Source organism: Coptis chinensis, chromosome 6 (assembly GCF_015680905.1).
Source record: "Coptis chinensis isolate HL-2020 chromosome 6, ASM1568090v1, whole genome shotgun sequence".
NCBI classification, from domain to species: Eukaryota; Viridiplantae; Streptophyta; class Magnoliopsida; order Ranunculales; family Ranunculaceae; genus Coptis; species Coptis chinensis.
The window spans coordinates 8,233,020-8,249,602 of record NC_141461.1 but is presented as its reverse complement, the minus strand read 5'-3'; the positions used below and the strand labels follow the sequence as shown (position 1 = coordinate 8,249,602).

The 16,583-nt window shown below is 35.5% G+C and overlaps 1 protein-coding gene, 1 long non-coding RNA gene and 1 pseudogene across 10 annotated transcripts; all 3 read right to left on the bottom strand.

The window, feature by feature from the left end:
- Positions 1–3,526: 3,526 nt before the first annotated feature.
- On the bottom strand, positions 3,527–4,134 carry LOC147491244 (uncharacterized). The gene is made up of 2 exons (XR_015198163.1): positions 3,969–4,134; positions 3,527–3,859 (listed from the first exon to the last, which is right to left on the bottom strand). It is a non-coding gene; the product is annotated as an uncharacterized LOC147491244 (long non-coding RNA).
- A 1,678-nt stretch (positions 4,135–5,812) lies between these two features.
- On the bottom strand, positions 5,813–14,803 carry LOC147491242 (bifunctional aspartokinase/homoserine dehydrogenase 1, chloroplastic-like). 9 transcript variants are annotated; one of them, XR_015198159.1, is made up of 9 exons: positions 13,965–14,105; positions 12,683–12,908; positions 12,175–12,311; positions 11,938–12,073; positions 11,605–11,858; positions 11,278–11,509; positions 7,949–8,048; positions 7,779–7,845; positions 6,735–7,061 (listed from the first exon to the last, which is right to left on the bottom strand). XR_015198159.1 is itself a non-coding variant. In XM_086565155.1 (7 exons), exons 3-6 carry the CDS (start codon positions 12,857–12,859, stop codon positions 11,610–11,612), a joined length of 699 nt encoding a protein of 232 aa, XP_086421281.1. In that variant the 5' UTR covers positions 12,860–12,908; positions 13,965–14,060; positions 14,769–14,803; the 3' UTR covers positions 11,111–11,509; positions 11,605–11,609. The 9 variants fall into 9 exon arrangements, 4 of the variants coding, with proteins under 4 accessions (XP_086421281.1, XP_086421279.1, XP_086421280.1 ...); XR_015198157.1 differs by lacking the exons at positions 6,735–7,061; positions 7,949–8,048 and adding an exon at positions 5,813–6,341; XR_015198162.1 differs by lacking the exons at positions 6,735–7,061; positions 7,949–8,048 and adding an exon at positions 5,813–6,341 and having other exon boundaries at positions 11,605–11,698; positions 11,939–12,073.
- LOC147491243 (pentatricopeptide repeat-containing protein At1g80550, mitochondrial pseudogene) lies at positions 9,173–10,085 on the bottom strand (annotated as a pseudogene).
- Positions 14,804–16,583: the final 1,780 nt, after the last annotated feature.

Here is a 16,583-nt window from a genome sequence, read left to right as displayed (position 1 = left end):
TATCTATCATATTAAAATATTATCAGAGTAAAGTCAAAGCAAAGTTAAAAGAAAATGTATCGGTTAATCATGTAATGTAATAAAAATAATTCAAAGAAAAGCTCATCCAACGCCATGCTAGCGAGTATGATCTTTTACTTGGGAAAAAATTTCAAACTGCTTTGAACCATCTAATAGCCACAATCAAATTAAATTAATGATTGATAATTAGCAGTCATAGTTAAATTAATGAATTGATAGCATGCCCTATGAAGCACGAACACTCCTCTATGGGCAACGTATCCATGTCGGACACATATCAGACACCGACACTCCCCGACACGTGTCCGATACTCGATTTGGAGTGTCGGATTTATTAATTAATTTTTAGAATTTCTGACACTCCATGGACACGCTAGGGACACATGGGGACAAACCTATATTTTATTCCTATTTTTTAAAAAGTGATTAAAATACTTAAAAGAATACACAACTTGGGTAGGGGTTTTATTTCACTCTTGAAATAAGAAAAATGAGGCACAATGCACGACTGCGCTTGATGATTGCCAAGTCCTTTTTATATATATTTGTTACAAATCTTCTGTAATTCTTATTTCTTTCTTTGGCATTAACTTGCATTATTGGACATGTATGTTGTTGTTTAATATTTTAGAGTTGGACATGTTCAAAACTAGTGTTCATATTTTGATTAAAATTTGGTGGAGAATGTTAAATTTCAATTATATATATATATGGGCATATGGCTATAATGTGCGCATAAGAATGTGGGTGTATCCCTCCTATATATATATAATTCTTTTTAACGTGTCCATGACGTATCCGTGTCCTACTTTTTTGAATTATGCCGTGTCTGCGTGTCCGTGTCATGTCGTATCCATGTTAGTGTCCGTGCTTCATAGAGCATGCCCTCAAAGCTACAACTTACTCACTATTTTGAGTAGTTATACCCTTCCCTATCCTAGCAGCTAGATGGTAGCTCTTCTTCTTTCTTGTCAGTCTAACGTAACTCAAGCTAAGATCAAAGTGAATGATACTTTTAGAAGTTGGTGTGCAAATTAGGGAGCTGGTTCAGAACTCAGTTGACTGCTTCCCCTAGTGTCTTCTAGTCTTAGTAGTTTCCCTTCCTTATCCTAGCAACTAAATGGTATTAGCTCTTCTTTTAGAAGTTGGTGTGCAAATTAGAGAGCTGGTTCAGAACTTAGTTGCTGCTTCCCCTAGTCTGAGTAGTTACCCTTCCCTATCCTAGCAGCTAGATGGCAGCTATTTTTCCTTCTTGTCAGTCTAATGCAATTATGCAACTACTGGTAGTTTGGTAGTTGAGTAAGGGTAGTGCAGCTCGATCCCCCTTTAAAAATAGGTATCAATCCAGTAGAAGAGAACCAAGTGGCTATCGTTGCTTATTAGTCTGAAAGTAAGTCCCTACTTTGCTGCCCAGTGAGGCGAGCTTTCTTTAAGAAGCTTCTCCTTCAGGTGTACAATATAAGTAAGTAGGATTCTCTTGTAGCTTTCACCCTGCCCATCAATGAAAATCAATATGAAAGTGGATTGATTGAGTGTTCTATTAGAAAAGGCCATTCGGTAGACCCAATATCTATCAGTACTCGCGATCTTGGGAGCATAAGAGAGCCAAGCGGCTATCCTAGCTTATTAGTCTGGAAGTAAGCCCCTACTTTGCTACCCAGTGAGGCGAGCATTCTTTAAGAAGCTTCTCCCCTAGGTGTACAATATAAGTAAGTAGGATTCTCTTGTAGCTTTCTTCCCAGCCTGTCAATGAAAATCGATATGAAGTGGATTGATTGAGTGCCGCTCTATTAGAAAAGGCCATTTGGTAGACCCAATATCTATCAGTACTTGCAATATTGGGAGTACCCAGGGAAATCATAAGGCCTCTACATTGAGGAAAAACCTGTTCTGTGTCTAGCTCTGTCTAGAGGTGCAACTTTTTAGTCTGTCTTATGATCCCTACTCCTAAGATGGAATAACTAACACGGACGAAGGAGGAGCTATACATTATTACTTTTTGTAGTTGGTTTCCATTATGTTTATACAATGTTAGATATCTCTTACTGTTTTCAAAGTTTTGAAATTCAATATTGAAATATACGCACAATATAAGTATGAGTTGGTTTAAGGAGAAAACTCTAATTACGAAATTGCATTTAATTTCCTCGTTTAGTTACCGTACAAATAATATGACTACCTCTCAACATTAACTGAAGAACGGAACGTAGCAGAATGCAGCATAGCAAAATATTGGAGGCAACTTAGTGGTCAAGACCATTGGAGGGGTCCATTGAACCCTCTCGCAAACGAAATGCGGCCATATATACCTCCTTCACTATGCCACTTACTCTCCATCTATGGTTGGTTTACAAACCAACGTCTGAAGTACAAACTAACTGCATAGCAATTAAAAGTGTCTATATAATGACTTGTATTAAACAATGAAAGAATCAGCTGCTTTGGACAATAATATGAAATCATTCAAAAGCGGATTCAATTACAAACAATCACCGAACACATAAAAAACAAATCTATTACAAATCCAACTAATGGAATAATCAGAAAGAGATAAAAGGAAAGAAAAAAAAATCTTACGTTGGAATGTTTGTTGCGTTCTACTTGCGAACCTCCATTATTCTTCGTAAATTATTTATTTACTTTTGGGATCAACCTCCATTTTTGGAGAAGAAAGATCACTTCTTTTTAGACAAAGAAAATAAAGAAGAAAAAGAGGGAATTGAAGAGTTGCATTATTAATGAAACTTTGCCCCTCCCCGTGTTTGCATTTGTTTATACTATTTTAATCTTTGATGCTCTATTCTTTCTAGAAATTACAACCCACCACTTTTTAGTATTGGTTGTGAGCATCACACCCTGAAAAAAACATAGCATATTAGTATATACTCCAATTAATATTATTCTCCAGTTATAACTCGTCTACCGAAGTCGCAACTTAACAATCACATTTAGGCTGGTCTTAATATGAAGGCTTCCATAAACAGCCACATTATAAATTTAAAATCACAAATTTCATACCTTGAGATATGCTAACAATCAATGGAAATAAATCTAAAACAAAAATAAAATATATGAACACCATCACATTGTGCAATTTCTAATGGCCAAACTTAGATACGTTTGACCAACCAAGTCATCCTAATAGTTCATTTGGCACATTAGTCCAGCCAAGTCCACAATTCTTCAACATCAAAAGAAAACAATCATACTCAATCTATAACGTGTTGCTAATGCTAAATTAATCCAAGACGATGGAAGATGATGTAAGATTTTATAGTACACAATGATTCTCCTTTTAACTGTTTAATAATCAAAGAAAAAAAATTAACATAATCAATTGAGGGGTCTAATTTAACAACCAAAGTTAAAGGTGAAGAAAATAGGGATTTAATCAATTGTGTACCTGAATCTTTTCTCTCCTAATTAAAACAATGGTAATGGTGGCATGCATGGAAATCAATATATAAAACATCGACAATCTTCGATTTGGTGATTAGTGCATTGATTAGCTAATGATTTGGTGCATTGATAGCTTATATGACAATACGACATTGGTACAAATACACTCAGAAATAATCCAAGCCCTGAATTGAAATTGGATATATGACAAATAAAAAAAGGACTCGGAAAATCAACAAAGGACTCAAATGAAAAAAAGGCAAAAAAAATTCAGAAATGAATAATTCTCATTGTAAAGGTACTAACTCTTATAGAAAGAAAGAGGGCCTGAAGTGTATTGGACTTGGGAAAATGAGGCCCCAGGAAAGAGAGAACACATGAAAGTGTTTGTATGCCCTTTGTTATCATGAAGAGATTGCACCTTTTGAACCAAAAATACCTGAAAAGTGCAATGCTTTAGTAAGTTAGTAACATATAATTCAAAGTTAAAACTAAATTATTGAATGAAATATTTAATTAATATATAAAAAAAAAATCGGCATTTGGACCTTAGAGAGGAGAATTCTTGCTCCAACATGTTTGTTATCCAAGCCAAATGTATTATCAGACTCATCAACACCAAGTGTTTGTCCATTAACTTGAATATACTTCAAATAAGTTGATTTTTAGTTGCTTTGTGCAACCATGCAGCACCCCATAACAACTCATCGTATCCTTCAATAAATTGAAAAACTAATCAGAACAAAACCCTTCAGAAACTACATTCAATAAACTATGGATGGATAGCTGCTTACTTGGTAACCATAATAAGAGCAGTAAAATGGGCGGACATATGATTTTAAACCATCACTATAAGCTCCTATGTACTTATCAGAGGATCCACATACCTATGAAGCCCACATTGAAATTCAACTTATAATGAGTAAAGTTTTAAAGAAAGTCAAAAACAGAACAAAAAAAAACATAGAGAAAGAAAAGACATTTTTTCTTACACCGATAGCTTTTCTGCTTAGAAGCCTGGAGTAAGAGGGATTAGTTTTCCTAAAGACAAATGAAGCAGTTGCTAGTGTTGTAGCAGTTTCAGCAGCTACATATGACCCAAGACTAATTTTGTCTATCTTGAATACTGATCTTCATGTATCCATATCTTCTGGTCTCTCTCAGCAAGCATGGTCCTTATTAACATCACCAACCTACCCAACATAATTGTCCAACAGAAAACTTAGTTCCTTAATAAATAAATAAAAAACATTGAGCACAAAATAAATTTCAAACTGGGGAGAAATTTTCCATTTTTAGGACAAAATTGTTCACAAAAGAACCACATTTACTTCAAGATTTGAAAAGTAGAGCAATGTGGAAATGAGAATAGTAGAGTTTATGACTATTTAGTACCACAAACTTTCACTCTTTTTCCTAAATGGTACCCGAACTTTGTTTCTCGCCTATTCGTATCACGAAGTTTCAATTTGTTTCAATTTAGTACCTCAGTTAAATTTCCATCCAATTCCGTCCAATTTCACTAATGGCGTTAGCACTATTCACACAGCACTATTCATATGAACAGTGTTTTCACTCTTCACGTGAATAATGTTTTTTCAAAAATCAAATTTTGAAAAATAAAAAAACACTATTCACGTGAATATTTTTTTTGTAAGAATCTTAAAAATAAATTCTTGAATGAAAAATAATTAAAAAACACTATTCACGTGAACAATGTTTTTACTATTCACGTGAATAGTTTTTTTTTAAAAGATTGATTAAAGATTATTACACAAAAAAAAAAACATCCACGTGAATAGTAAACATTGTTCATGTGAATAGTATTTTTTATTATTTTTCATTAAAGAGTTTATTTTTAAGATTCTAAAAAAAAAACTATTCACATGAATAGTGTTTTTTTGTTGTTCAAAATTTGATTTTTGGAAAAACATTGTTCACATAATAGTGCTGTGTGAATAGTGCTAACGCCGTTAGTGAAATTGGACGGAATTGGATGGAAAATTAACTGAGGTACTAAATTGAAACTTCGAGGTACGAATAGGCAAGAAACAAAATTCGGGTACCATTTAGGAAAAAAAGCGAAAGTTCGTGGTACTAAATAGTCAAAAACTCAAATGAGAAAAAAGTTAAAACCCTAACATAAATGGTTCCAGGATAAGCAATAGCAGTGAGAAGATAATCAGTAGCCCAACGAATAGCTTCTTTTGCATTATGCTACTCACTCTTCATCAAACCCCCAAACTCAAGAACACTCCAAGGAAGCATAGTAGTAGTGAATACCATAGGCAAACCAAACTTCACATTATCCCCTATTCGTACCTCAAAAATTAGGAGGGAACAAAAATAGATTACACATGAAATTCTAAATTGCAATTCCACGCTTGGGACCTTACAACAAATTCTCTCTTATTTTAATATCTAGTTCAAACCAACAAAAGTTCTCCTGTTTGGGCATTGGCCATATACATCCCACTTTCTGCCAACTCCATACACAAACTTTACACAAATTAAAATTCAGTTACCAAAATTGGCATCCGTGCATACATGCTTGCTGGGGCTTATTGAAAAATCTATTGCGAGTGCCACCAACTAACTGGGGGTAGTGAACTGAAAACCACAATTATGAACATGTGAGAAATCGCGACTATGATGTTTTTGAACTAACGACAAAGAACAATGTTTCTTCGGCGCCGATAGTAAGCACATATTCGTTTGCGATTTCATTCTCGTTCAAGGGCTCGTTGTTCATCAGCCATTTGCCGTCTCTTAGCTTATTGACGAACACGGTCATGTTCTCTGCGCAAAGAGAGTTATTCTTCAGTCATGTGCTGGGGGTGAATTCTTTGTTGCTTTCGCTGTTATTGTCGTACCCAAGTGTTGACACGGTCATTTGTATGTGAAGGGTTGTCCATGTTCGACTGATTTGAATCACACGGTGGTCAATAGAATGCATTCAACTCATTTTAAACAACAACAATAATAATAAGACTATCCTCAAGGTTAACACTATCCTCTCAATTAAATGTACAATATTTTTTGCCAATGGAATTTTTTTTTTGTTCAATCATGGAAGCAATATGTGCACGTTTGTGAGTAGAGGAACTTCATCTAGTTTTTTTTATTGCATAGCCTAAAGTAAAAAATCGACACATTGTGAGTAACTCAGTATTTAATTAGTTACGTGTCATGAATATGATAAACGAGTCGATCACAAACTTCATATCTAACTATTAATACACAAAATATAGTCAGACTATAGATGAAAAAGCATAAACTATAGGACAATGGCGACCTTAGCAGTAGAGGGCTGCTTTTGCTGCATAATGACGTTTGTAACAATTTATTTTGTTTTTAATGTTCAAAGCTTAAGTATGACAATTATTACTAGAAGGAACTATGAGACTCTGCCACACACTGAAAACAACCCATCCAGTTTTTCCAATGGAGTTTGTGACTTTGTTCTTGCGTTCTTTGCATACTTTCCAACACTTCACTTTCCTAAAACTTAACACGACGACATAAAACAGTATATGACTTTTCCTATTCTACTACTTCTTCTCATTCAATTATGCGCTAGCTGCATTCCATTAAATTTCCATTTCCCCCTAAATAACTCCATGAGAAAACAAATGATATACCTGTAAAAGCAAATTGTCGCGGAAAACTAAAGCGATATTATTGATCACATACCATATCCCGACAATCCCAAAATAGCTCTATACCAAATAAGTAGAACGAACAGAGCAAAAACTAAAATACCCAACCTTAAAAATCTCAAATAGCTCTTCACAAATATATACCATCTTAACATTTCAAAACTTATATAATTATCTTGCCAGTATTTTAGAACACGTAAAGACATGTGGGCAAAAGAGGCAAGAAAACATAAGTCTGTTTATATTCATACCCACATTTCAAACAAAATAAACACTGCCCCTTACATGTTGATGCTATACAGGAATGAAACCTAGTGTACACACAAAAGCATAAACACATATTCTAGATGTTAGTGCATGGTAAGTGTACCAAAGATTCTTATATTAATACAAGTAAGGGTATGCCTAACCCTAGCTCAAAATTCAAAGAAGAAAAATATTCCAGATTTTAGATTTTTATCATATGGAACTCCTTAAAGGTTCTCTCCAAACATGGGATGGGGATACCCATAGTTATATACTCAACTCAAACTCCCAAGTGGCCATTGCTCATTTAGGATGTGACCATTGCTCATTTAGGGTGATCAATATTGGGGTGGGTGAACAACGGCTAAAAGATTGTATAAAAGGGACATACTTGAAAACAAAATTGACGGACCTATCATATCATGATAAAATTCGAAGAAAGGAATTGCTTACTTGATTGAACAGTGCCTAGAACAGCCTTGGTGCCTTATTCTTTGTTGTGATTGGGGGTTTCCTTTTTCTGTGGAAGAAGAGGAAAATTTGTGTTCAATTGAATAGATTTCAAAACCCCAAAAAATAAAAAATAAACGTGTGTTTAAAAATAAATTACTAAAAAAACATACGAATCAATGGACTGCAAATTGTGAAAATAAATTTTGTTGATGAAATTGCTTCCTTCTTCGTCAGTGGGAGAACACTTCAATTTTTTGAGATTTAGAACTCCTAGGGTTTTTGGTGTTTTAATAAAAAAAAAATAGCCCAATTAATTAAAAGAATATCAATTTATACAATTAAGAAAAACATTATCAAATCATGAGATGGGTATCTAAAATTTTAAGTTTACTGGAGAAATTTATACAATGCATTCAACAAATAGAAAGAGAGAGAATAGTAACCAAACAAATCCACATTGACACTATCATATTCCATGTAGGTTGTTGACGCCTTGACGGTAACCTGTCGGAAATGATTGGCTTGGACACCCGATCTCAATGCGACCTATCAATCCATCATGTAGACTTAGGCACTGGACATTCTAACACTTTTCTATTGGGCATTGCCAAGCATTCAACTGAATTCGTATACTGAAGGCGGAACCCAACATATTAATCTGATTCACTTATGGATAAAAACTCATGTCACTTGATTACATCAATTTGACACTAACATAAATCTAGCACTTCAATTACTAAGTAGATGCTTCAAAATGAAAGTTAGTAGCTAGAAGTTCACTAACAATATACCTTTAATGAGTGAAGAAGAGAAAATGTGATGGTGCACAACTGCACATGGAGGTGATGTAGAATTTTCATTTTCAAACGTGATGTGAGCCTGTGAGGATGTGACTCGAGTAAATGATGTTATAAGATCTTGTTCAATTTATTTGATTCCTTTATTTATATCTATTCCCTTATGTTATTTAACTCCTCAAAAGCCCGCATTATAATCCAGCAAAGTACCCCATCTTAGCACAAAGCTCCCGACCATAGTATCCCTCCACTCCTCCCATATTAGAATGATGACCTCCATAATATCACTTGGACAATCTTATTTCAAATCTTGATGCGGGAAGCATTCATATCAAGATTTCAACTCCAACATGTCACTCTTGCAATCTTATATAAGACCTCTATGCTTACGGGTAAAGCAAGTTTATAGACCGAACTTAACAATGAACTGCTACAAATCCAAATTGCAATTTCTTAAATGAGAGCACGGTGTTAAAGATATGCTCACTCGCGATCGTAATGCTTGATTTTCTTCTAGTTGGTCACCCTTCATCAAATTTTTCGACGTTTAAGGAGTCAAGTAGAGATGATGTTGATGAGAGCGAAGCATCGGTCGGACTTGGTTTGGAAAAATTGCAACTTATCAAATATCATTTATCGTCATCACCAGATTCTACACAATGGCTTTGTTCCCAACTCTTTCCGTGGCTTAGCTGAGAGTCCTTTCACTAACATTTCTTCATCGTATTTCCTTGCCATATCAACCATATTCTTCTAAATCAGTGCATCAATAACGACATTATAAGCAGAAGCATCTGGACTACACCCGTGTTCTTCCATTTTCTTCCCAACTATAAACACTGGACGAAGAAACCCCATCTCCCAAATCTTCTCAACAGCATCACATAAGTATCCATCCTAGGACGAACACCACTTTCAATCATCCTATCAAATAGTTTAAGCATTTCCTTTGGTTTTTCCAGACACCCAAAGAAACCATGATACGTAATCACATTAGGAAAACAACCCTTCTCCGGCATTTGATCAAGTATCACATAAGCAAGTCTAAACCTTCCCGATTGACACAAAAACTTTACAATGATATTATAAGTAACAATATTCGGTTTACATCCCAACTCTATCATCTCTTTATACAGCGTAATCGAAACATCAACACCCTCAGATATACCAATAACATGAAGAACCGTATTATAAGCCACCACATCCAATACAATCCCCTTCTTCTTCATCTCCTTATACAACTTACAGCGTCTTCCACGGTTTCCCCGACTTACATACAATATCCATATATATATAATACGAATGTAAGTCCTTCTCAATACCCCTTTCATCCATTTTCTCCCAAAACTCCCTACACTTTCCCCACCACCCCATTTTCAACCACCCTCTTATTGGCAATAGGGCAGTGAAATTAAATAACCGAATAGAGAATGGTTTGAGCTAGTAACCATTTCTGTTTTGTTGTTGAGAGAGGCGAGAGAATTGAATGAATTGACAAAGGGTTGTTTTGTTAAAATTTCAACATTTTTATTGTTTTTTTGGTAAAGGTCAAGACGGAGTTTTGAGTTTTGATGAAAGGTTTATTTATCTTTTTCTTTTATTTCGGATTATCACGCGAACAATTCCAACTGGGCATGAGTTTGTTTGTTTGTTTGTTTTTTTTTTTTTTTTTTCATGCAGAATCATTGTAAAAGCTGAGGTGTCCATCTAAAAGAAAAAAGGGGGCTGACGTGGGTTCATGGGAGCATTCTCGATTGTTCAGTATTAATGGTCTTTGATAAAATAATAAAATTAAAATAGTATAACATTGTCGGACAAAAAAAAGCATGAGCAATTGTTACAGTAGACTTGGAATTTACGTGGATTATTTACTATTGTTATTGTACCTTGTGAACAAGTTGTTTAGGAAATTTCGGTTGAATCCCTTCTCCACATTTTATTTTTCATTTGGTCCTTAAATATCACGCGCTTGTGCGACTTTTTATGGGCATAATCTGATAATCAGTTGCTAATAAGCATCAAAAAAATAAAATAAATAAGCTTCATAATTTTCCCCAAATAATTAGTGTTATCTCATGGTATTATGGTAATTGCCTTGTCTTGAATGAATCTTGATATTTGTCATTGGGCCTCTAATAATTCTGGCCCAGGGACCATCAGTCAATTGGGCCTGTGATAATTACCCAGTGGTTTTGAGAAGGACTAATAAAGCAAATGGACAAGCCTTTAAAAAAACAGTTTGGAAAGCGTCTCTAGAGTCTAGATATATATGATTTAATTTGCGAAAATCTGACGGGGACGTAGCCTAATAAGTTGACTTTGCAGTGTCCTAGGCCCCACTGCGAGAATACGAGGACCTCGATCAAGTCCTCTCGTCCCCATTTCGTTTTTTTGTTGTTGTATCAGCCTAGAGGAGGAAAAGACCACCCTTCAGCAATCAGTGGTCGTCTTAGTACATGCGATTAAGCGCGTGCTCTGTTAAATAAGAAATTTTTTTCACTAGGCATCACAATAAATCTGAAAAATAACAATTCATTAGTAAAAAAATTAATATAATAATGATATGAAGAAGAGATGTACATGATTGCTCAAATCCAAACTGCATGTCTGCATAATGTCTTAGGTCTACGATAGGGTAGTACAAAATTTGAAGATACGATTTGATCATGATTAGATTGATCAACATAGTTATGATGGAGTACCTAGATAAGAGGCAAGCCGCAATATATCACTGAATACCCCATCGGCTGTAACTTGTGCCCCAGCCCCTAGCCCAATTATGATCAACGAATGGTCCTTGTATCTTGTCGCTGTGAAGGAGATGATATTATCATAACCTGACAATCGTGCAAATGGGTGATCTTTCTTGTATCTCCTCAATTCCACACTTCCCTTGTTGTTAACCGCGTCTACCACTCCAACATACCTCAGAACCTTCAACATCCAAAAGAAATATTATGATATGAAGAGATAACCATTGATTGAAAACTAGCAGGTTTAGTCTATTATAATCTTCGAGATATACTTACTTCGCCTACAGTCTCTGCATCATGTCGTTCCCTTGCCATGTCTTGGTCAAATTATGGAAGTTGCTGCATGAATTCCTCGGCGGATGAACTTGTCCGCAAAACATATCATAGAACATCATTACCATAACGAGTTGTAGAGCTTGGTGTTGGATTTGTTGGTTGCTAGCTATTCGTAATGGCTCTGGTACGAGGCTTTGCACTGGGATATCAGCAAGCTCAAGCTTTAGACCAGATTCCCTCGCAAGGATTATTACCTATAACAAGAGATACTGTAAGGACAATCAATCCATGAAGTATACACTTAAATCAGTAGAGATACAAATGCTCATACACCTTTCTAGCGACATCTGTTCCAGAGAGATCATCTCTTGGATCTGGCTCAGTATAACCAGCCTGTTTTGCTTCTGCCACCACCTCACTGAAAGCTCGTTCTCCTTTGAAGGAGTTGAAAATATAACTCAAAGTCCCACTGAAACAACAAATCACAAACAAAAGTAAGATCTTGAGACACAGATCATGAGAGATGCTACTCATAAGATTTAAGTATATAAAGGCAGCAGAACAACTTACCTAAATACGCCTTCAATTCGCAAAATTTTGTCCCCGGTTTCTTGGAGTCCTCGTAAAGTATTGATAATAGGGAGACCAGCTCCAACAGTTGCTTCATAAAAGTAGTGAGTATGTGATTGCCGCTGGAGAGATCTCAACTTCAAATATTGCATTTAGAAGATGAACATGAAAATATAATACGACTTATGAAACGAACGGGGTTAACAGTAAGGAGAAAAAAAAAAAATGCTATGGGATTTTCTGCAAGTGATATTTTAGTGAGCAGTTCTTCGGTACGCAGACTGTATGGTGCGCAAGCCTCATACGACCATAGATTCAGTACTTCTGCCGTCCTATACAAATATTGCATTTAGAAGATGGTATGAGTGGCTGTGATTTCACAGCGCACCATACGCCTTGCGCACAGAAGATTTAGCCTATTTTAGTATCCAAGGATGGAGAGCTTTTCCTTTTCACACATTGGAATTAACCAAAACAAACCACAACCACTCATCAAAGCATCAATTACCTTATCAAGTGGCCCAGAATTAGCTTTTTTGCTAGGAGTAATGACATGAATGCCTTTATGCAACCAATCATAATAATGGCTTGCAACATTCGAATCTGCTGTACAATCTACCATAACCATATTAGAGGAAAGCTGATTTTCATGCAAATGTTGAGTCAATTTTTCCAAGTCTGCCATTTCCCCTATCTCTTTCTGTAGTTCCCTCCATCCAGATAAGTCAATTCCCCTAGAAACAGAAGCAAAGGGATATGAACGGAAGTATAGATAACTATTTTATGCATATTGTCGACCACTATCTATCTAGATTGAAAATGATATTTGATTAAGTATTAATCTCTAGCTCAACTGATTGCTACTGAACTGCAGACACGCTGGTGTGAGTTTGATTCTTTTTTACTCAACAAGCTAGAGTACTAAGTAAGAAAGAATTAATATGACACACACGTTAAAAATGTCGAACTAAGAGGAAAGGAAATAAATATTGGAACTTAATTTTCTAAGTTTTCCTTCAACAAAATCCATGTAACAAGGACACTTCACTTTATGGGCACACGTTTCAAGATAAGTTTGTCATTACAAGTATAGGCTATGGGCACACTTTAACAGTACTTGTGTACCAGGTTGATGTAAGTACCCACGACCCATGTTGCACAATTTTTTATTATGCTACTGCTTCACATGGAAGCCAACAGAAAAGCAGACTCGTTACAATATAAGTTTCCATGCCTATTGAGTATTGACGATCGATTTATGCAAGTGCAAGCAAAAAAAAAAAACACTTAATATCCTATTATAACATGATGCCCATAGGATGTTGCTTCTTTTCACATCCATATTTCTTTGTACTGAGTTACTGACTACGTTAAAAAAACTGGAATAAAAACAGTATACAATAATAAGCAAAGAAGGTACCACATAAACTTCTTATTGGGCACAAAACAAAAAGGTTGATAATAACAATAATTAAAAAACGAAATGCTAGGAATTAGGTTAAATTTTCTTCATTGTCTTCGAAATGGTTCGTTATGTATGGACCTTTTGGAGTGTATGCTTTTTATTTTCACTTATTGTACTCGTAAGTTAGATAAACCTATTTTCCCAACTATCTGATGGCTCATTAAAGAACCAAAAAAAAAAAAAACATTTACTGGTCACATAAAACCAAATGCACCTTGGCCGTCACAAAAGTATGTGCCAAGAATATTTTGTGCCCACATTAAGAACTTGAAAACTTCCAAGATGTTTATATCCAAGTAATTGAGTGAGTTTGAAGCTCGAATACCTTCTCCAGTGCACTGAGAAGAGAAACGCCAACTCCAGTGCTATGCTCCATCTTCTGGCCAATTTTCAAAATGCTACAACACAGGATAATTTGAACCTGATAAGAGGTGATTAAGTGAGAAGGACATAGATAAAGAACCAAACAAAAAAAATTCATTAAAGAGCAGTAGAACTGAATAATCTATGGAACAAAAAATCTCTTAAACAATTAAGCCCCACTTCAGTTTGATTTGCTGGAAAGTTGTGATAGTAAAAAAAGAGAAGATATCTCGACTGGTAAGATCCAAAGAATCTCCCATTCAAATGGAACCTCCCCTCCCCCTCCCCCTCCCCCATGGTATACCCAAATTGCTTGTTTTAGCACCAGGATTATGTGATTCTGTTTAATAAACTTAATATAGACACCTATTATGACATGTTTCTCCTTCAATAACAAAAGTTTTTAAAACCTTAATGAGAGACTCCATAAGCAAAAAAGCTCGTTTATTTAGTTAAAAACAAAAAAAATGCATAAATATATATAATGGAAACAAAAAGAAAAGATGGCAAAATAACTGGACTAGTGTATACATGAGGTCGGGTGAATGGGAGGCATCCAAAACAGAAATCATAAAACGGTAATCTTCATAAAAATAGTTTAGAAGATGCAACGAAGCTGATATAGTTGAAAATGAAAATAGTATTTTTGGGCCCCTTATAATAGATTGCACATTTTAATCACCCAATACAGAACTACTATTGCTTAAACCACCACTTCCCCCAATATGGGATATCAGGGATTCAGAACCAACAAAAGATACATTACATTTTAATCGATCAAGCTTGTACTAATCTAGGTGCACCCATATGGGAAGGGAATTTAAGCCTCTATTGAAAAGTGGTAAGGGGATCGTGTGTTGGACCATGGGTGCACTGAGTGATCTATGTGATCATATTAGAATAATGTGAGTTGGTTATTTCCCACACTATAGAGAGAGAGTGTGATGCGTAGGTTTGTATGAAGGGGTGTGTCTCTTCTAAGAAACACAAGTCCATTCGAAGAGACATAAGGGTCTGTTGGAAGAGACACTTGTGTCCATTCGGAGAGACCCAGGTGTCACTTGGAAAAGACACAACTCTTTGAAGAGGTGTCTTCATCTCTATATAAATTGTTCTACACACCATTGGTGTTAACTTGAAGAAACTATTCTCTCTCTCTCTCTCTCAGTGTGTGATTGATAGTCTCACGACATTACTCACACCGATCCTTAATATTCTATCAGTGGTATCGGAGCGGCGTTTGTTTAGAGTTTGTTTTGTATTTTTTTGGGAGAGATTTCGTCAGTTTTGAGAAACAAAGATTGGGGCCTTTACTAGTGTTGTCATTCTTGTTGGTTTGGCATCAAATACCCATTTACACTTATTGTGTATGGGTAGCATCACACTTTGTTATAAATTCAAAGTTTACTTTTGGGTAAACAGTTAAGTGACGATTCTTAAAACCACCGAACACAATTTTCCCCATTTGTTTATTAAGTTTGGAACTATTGGACAAGGTTTACTTAGTTTCTTCATTGTGGCGACTCAGTTAGAAAATCAAAAGAACCCGTCGAATTTTTTCGAGTTAGGTTCTACAAGATTAGCGAACAAAGAAGAAAAATCTATTGGGTGCTTTTTGGCAAATTTGCCGAATACAGTGAATTTCAATTTTAAGAATCCCTCCTCAAAGATTCTTAAATTTGATCATTGCAATCCAAAAAATTATAAAGAAGTGCAACCGAAAAATTTATTTCGACTGTGCAAAACCAAAAGAGAAGCCAATATCCAAAAGGCCAAGAAAAATGTGAAACCTACTTATTGGACTATACGTCCATACTGGGACATTGGTTTCACTATCCCAGATCGCTTATTGATGGAAATTTATTCTAAGCGAAGCGTCAAGGGAAGACATCCAATTCGTGTTACCTGATTGTTGTAGTCGTAGGAGAAGAAATTCTTTGACAAATACCAAGACAGTATTATCCCTAGAAGTTCTGAAGTTGATTGTGATCCTAAGAAGCGGTACTCGCATAAGCATTTGAACGAGTTCAGCGCAAGACCCATGGACAGTTAACAATAAAAATATTTAAGGTTTGTAAGTTTATTTTATTATTAAAATATGTCTAATAATAAGGGAAGCTTTAATGCTTTTAACATCGATAAGTTGAATGGCATGAATTTCCACATATGGAAACGTAAGATCTCTTACGTGTTACGTGTTAATCCATAAATAAGTCTTACTATGTTATGAACTTGCCTAAACCTAAATATCCAGCATAGGCAAAGGAAAAATGGGGCAATAGTCTTGCTAAGGCCTCCATACTTGCTAGCATTAATGACAGTTTGATTCCTTTGTACGAGGAATACGAAACTGCAAAAGAAATCCTTGAAGCCAAATATGGTCCCATTTTGGATACTCACATCCAATTAATGCTAGACCGTTATAATGGGAATCATATGAATGAAGGGGACAAGGTGGTGGCCTATGTTCTTGAATAGAATTACTTGCTAAGGAAATGTCCAATGTTGGACATCCCTTAACAGATAGAATTCAAGTTACTACAATCCTAAATAGTCTTCCGCCATCATGGGATAATGTAGT